This window comes from Momordica charantia (genome assembly GCF_013281855.1).
Source record: "Momordica charantia cultivar OHB3-1 chromosome 6 unlocalized genomic scaffold, Mcharantia_2.0 BLBB01000006.1, whole genome shotgun sequence".
Lineage (NCBI taxonomy): Eukaryota > Viridiplantae > Streptophyta > Magnoliopsida > Cucurbitales > Cucurbitaceae > Momordica > Momordica charantia.
In genome coordinates, this window is record NW_028275164.1 from 4,624,593 (window position 1) to 4,629,916 (window position 5,324).

The following is a 5,324-nucleotide window of genomic DNA, read 5'->3' on the forward strand; positions in this document are numbered from 1 at the left end:
CTGATTTTTAAAAGTACTGAGGACATTGAAAATATAAATACTAAAATTAACCAAATTTGAAAGTATAGAGAGGGACCGAGAAGCCTTTCGCTATAAAAATAATATTTTAATAGAAAAAACAACGTTTCACTGTCACACCAATCTAAAAACGAAAAAGAAAAATAATAACCATTGGTGAAGGCATAAAGGAATGAAAGTGAAAAAAAATTGATACCTACTTACCCACCAAAATATTATTCCTAAAAAAAAAAAGTTTTACACTTTTTTGACACAGCCATTTTTCAAAAATAAACTATTTCAATCAAAATAGTTAATCCAGCAATTACCGATTTCTAATTACATAAATATTATTTCAGTCAACTATTTCTAATTACATAAATTTGATTTATTAGATTCTAACATGAAATTCTTAGATGCACATATCCACAGAGATCAACATCCCAGCCCTAAAACAAATTAAATGGTGACTTACCTTATCCATCTGATCTGAAATTCAAGGACTAGAACCCCACAAAACCTCAGCCATTATAGTGGCAGCCTCAGCATCAGAAACACAAGCTTTTGTAACTCTCTTCAATATTTCAGGCTTAATGGCCCTCTTTTCCCTCTGCCTCAGCCCCTCTCCTACCTCCAATTGCACTGTAAATCTTGCTACACAGCTCGCAAATGGATGCCTCTCCAAAAACTTCTTCTCTCTGCTTTCTCTGCCTTCTCTCCTTCCCTCCACCTCGCCGGCGGCCACCCCTGTGCCCTCCTCCGCCGTCTGCCTTCCCAATCCGATCAAATCTCCGCCCAATTCCGACCTCTGCAACTCCACTAGCCTGTCTATCAGACCCTCGTCCAGCATAGTGTCCACCGCTTCTTTTCGCCCAAAATAACCGATTTCAACAATGCAATCCATCGCTAGTACCCTAATTTGTAGGTCTTGGCAATTCAATAAGCTTATGATTTTTGGTATGTCGCCGTTTGACTCGATCTCCTCGACCAGCGGAGACCTAATCAATCTGATCAAGGAACAGAGGACTTTTAATGAGTGCGAGGAGGCCATTTGAACTAGAGCGTGAATCGTGGGTCCCGTTAGTACTTGACCGACGAATACGTCTTTGTTGAAACGGACCATAGCCCCAATCGCGTACGCTGAGTGCTCTCGGATCGTTTTCGAGAAATTAGGGCTGCAAACGATCGATTCGAGCAGCGAAAACACCTTGGATTTGAGCATGAGATCCTGTAGCTCGCGGTTGAAGCCTTGATCAAGTCGATTTTCGAACTGAGTCAGTAGCTTAATCGATTCGTTCTCGTCGATTGAGGGCTCTTTAAGAGCTCGAACCAGAGTCTCCAAGCTCTCGCGGTCAATCCAGGCTTGAATCTCCGACTCGATTGAACCCGCGACTTGAGACACCGAATTAGTCGCGAAACGGCGGGTGAAGAAGGACCTGAGGCCGTAACCTCTGGACTTCTGAAGCGTCTCCACCAATGATTTGAGGTTCGCGAGGTGGTGAGAAAGAGTGGAGAGATTCGGATCACTGGAAAGGATTTTGTCGGATTCAACCTCGAGCTCGAGCAGAGCTTTAATGGCGGGCGAATCGAACTCGTCGGAGCCAGGACTCGGATGTGCCTGCAACTCATGAGAAACTTGTTTGAGAGCTTCGAGGACTCTGAGAACTCGCGGGGTATCCTCCTTCGAAGAATCATCCATGGCACTCCTGTTCAAGAACGCGAACAAATTAAATTCACAGAGACAAAACGGAGCGAGTTCCAGTTCTCAACGCGGATTCTTCGAGAGAGAGACGATCCCCCGCTCGCGCTCGCGCTTTACATCCAAACTACAGTTGGTCCCTCAACTATTATAGAAAGCGGAATTTTCTTTTTCCTAAATGGCGGTCTGGTGTCTAAAATTTCAATATTTTTTATTTTTATTTTTTTATAATAGCTCCATTAACTTAAAAAAAAAAACCCTAATAAATTGCTAAATTTTCGATTTTTAATAGAAATTTAAACCCATTTACTTTTAATAAGTACCTAAATTTCAAAACATTCGAACTTATTATACACAATTTAAGTGTTCTCGAGGTATTTTGTGTAGTTTGACTAATCTTAGGAGTTCAGGGATTACGGCCTCAGGTCCTTCTTCATCGGTGGTTTCGCGACTAATTCGGTGTCTAAAAAAAAAGAACTATTTTTTAAAGTTCATAATCATATTAAACATAATCTTTTTATCGACTATTGTTTTTAGTACTTTTTTTCAAATATATTGTGACAATATATTCGTTTGTTAAGGTCCTTCTTATACTAAATTGTATTGAAAAATGTAATTGATTTTTTTTATTACAATAAATTAAGGATACAAAAAGAAAGTGGTTATGTCATTTATAGTCGTTCATATTGACAAGTTGTTTCACTTCAAAATTTAGAGAGATAATAAAATCAAATTTTGAAGGGAACAAATATTCAACCATTAATTGTGCTGTAGATATATTTTCGTTTACCTGTCACATCAAACCAATTGAAATTAGCTAAAAAATTTGAACGTGGGTAGTCTCAACTGTCGATACGAATTTCTTTTTAGGTAAATAAATTTCAATCGATTATTGATTGTTAGCTAAACTTATGGGGAGCTAGTTGTAACTAGTTTACTTATAATGATTACTTTATTTATTTGTGATCCACAATTTAGATAATTAATTTAATGATTCTACAGATTCATATTTTTCTGTTTTGTGGATGCTTTGTTTTAGAAAAATATTAACACTAAAAAAGAAATTCTATTATGAATTATTCTAATTTAAGAAGCTTTAATTAATGTTTAATCATGAAAAATACCTAATTCTCACCAACCATCAGTTTTTATAAATGTCAACATAAAAGTTCTTTTTTTTTTTTTGAGCAAATAGTAATATAAGAGTGAAAGAAATAATATTCAAACGCAATGCTAAAGTTGAATGGTACCCTTCAAAAAAAAATGTTGAACGGTAAAACCATACACTTTGACTTTTATTAATGATGTAGTTATTAAAATATGTTAAATAGCTATTGTTGAAGTGTGAATTATGCTCTTCCGATTCCCTTCGAAGTTCATACCAAACTTGATAAGCAGGGGACAAAGAACTTGAAAAACCAATCAAACCTAAACTGACTCCGGTCACACGGGTTCCGATGTCTAAGTTAGTAAGGAGAGTAGATGGATATAAGATTTGAGTATATCGAGTAGGATGCCCCATACCTCTAGGGTTTCGTCCCTCTTATAGCAGTCTCATGTGAATCCTAGTAGACTTCAGACCCGTTACGGGTGTAACTGCGAAACGGGAGGTACTGCAAAACGGTCGGGTAAGCCGTTATAGTTCTCGGCCCACCTGGTTGGCATCAAGGCCTTCTTCTCACCAAGGCGCTTGGTCGGCTGAGGTCACGTTTTTCGACACTTACTTGACCCATGCACTTCTTCTCCGGTCTAATCTTTGCTTTTGCTCCCTATAACAGCTATGAATTTTTATAGAAAATGTGATAAATAAGAGATGTGTGTGTATGTATTATGTATTTTTAAATATAACAAAAAATTTAAAATTTTAAAATTAACATAATTTGATTTGACTTAAAAAAACGATCACACAAGAGAAAAAAAATTCAAGTTTACTGAATTTTTTAAAAATAAATATAATATTTGTATCATCCGATGTAATTTCCTAAAAGTAAAAAAGAAGTTAAAAAACCTAATAAGTTCATGACAAATATATCAATATTTAACTGGTAAATTGAAGTATAATTATTCAATAATTGAGTTATTAATAACTTTAGCTATAAGTCTGAAGTAATAGATCTCTAACATGCATACTGTAATGCTATTTTATTTTTAAAGTCAAATGATATAATATTTGGAAAAAAAATGTGAACAGTCAATTTTATAACTATAGAGTATGCAGATTTGTTCCTTACTGAGGAAGAAAAAGGGAAAAAGATCCGCAGAATATTCACACTCAATAAGACAATAACGTGTCTCTCAAAAAAATAAAATAAAAAATAATAATAATAGTGTGCCTGTCGTGGCTCGTTGGAGTTCTAAAAAATAATAATATAATAAAAATGAATTTTAGGTTAGAATTTGACAATATTAATATATTAAAAAAAATAATAAATAACTATCCATTTTTTAATAACGATAAATTTAACTATTTAGCTAACACCTAAATTTTATCGATTTAATAATAACAATAAAACGTTAATAATTAAAATTTTTATTTCTAAGGACTTGTTGGGTAAAGTTATTTGTTTTTTTTTTCTCGTTTCCAATTTTGTTAAAAAATTTAAGTATTTTACAACTAACTTTATTCATTGTTTCTTTTTTTGGAAACATTTTCACAATTGTATAAAATTTTTGGAAACAACTAAAATAAGTTTTTTTTTTCATTTTCAATTTGTTCTAAAATATAAATAAAAATATTGTTTTATCATGCTCGAATGGTTAAATGTTGGAACCATGCAATACATTTTTCTTCATTAAAAATAAAGAAACAGAAACAAGAAATATGAACGTGACCAAATGAGCCCTAATCATAAACCGAAATAGGAAGAAATTTAAACTTTTCATTTTGAGGTCATCCTATAATATACTTACAAATTATTTTCATTTATTTTTTTTGTAATCGAAACTTTCTTACTGAAATGGTAGTGTTTTTCAATAGACCTCAAAGCATGAGATTTTAGAAATTGCTCAAGAATAGATAAAATTACAAGACTGAACTATTTATGATTGAATGTGCTCTTGGTTGTCTTTTTCAACAAAAAAAAATAACCTTGCCATGAGTAAAAATGATATTTTAAAGTAACATGATAATCTAACGATAAAGTTATAAATGATAATCAATTTGTTTGTCTAAACTTATTTAAGTGTTAATCTATAAATCTTTAGATTTATATTTAATAGGTCAATAAACTTTCAATTGTGTCACTAACATTCAATTTTACCCTTAGAACTTCTAATAACTTCTAATTTTGTATTTAATTGATCTCTAATGTGGTAGATATTTTTTAGATCCATGAACTTACATTATTTCATTGAGAGTACAAAGTTTTAGAAAAAAAAACTTTATTTTATGTTTAAAAGATCTATTAATTATGAAAACATAATATATGGTGGATTTATTAGATAGGAAATCAAAATTAATATAATTTATAATTTATTAGACATTTTTGAGAGTTCACAAATCTACTACACACAAACATGAAAATTTATGGAATAAACTAATAATTTAATATTTTTATGCCTAAAACGGAGCAAGGTCAGATCTGGTCAAGGTCGGACACACGTGGTGAGACTGACTTGCTCTGTCAGG

The 5,324-nt window shown here is 32.8% G+C and overlaps 1 protein-coding gene across 1 annotated transcript; it reads right to left on the minus strand.

Annotated features, from left to right (window-relative positions):
- Positions 1-310: 310 nt before the first annotated feature.
- Positions 311-1,886, minus strand: LOC111006872 (uncharacterized). The gene has a single exon (XM_022278956.2). It carries the CDS (start codon positions 1,694-1,696, stop codon positions 494-496), a length of 1,203 nt encoding a protein of 400 aa, XP_022134648.1. The 5' UTR covers positions 1,697-1,886; the 3' UTR covers positions 311-493.
- Positions 1,887-5,324: the final 3,438 nt, after the last annotated feature.

Coding starts and splice junctions, on each gene's coding strand:
- LOC111006872 (XM_022278956.2), bottom strand. CDS start 1,696: ATGGATGATTCTTCGAAGGAGGATACCCCGCGAGTTCTCAGAGTCCTC.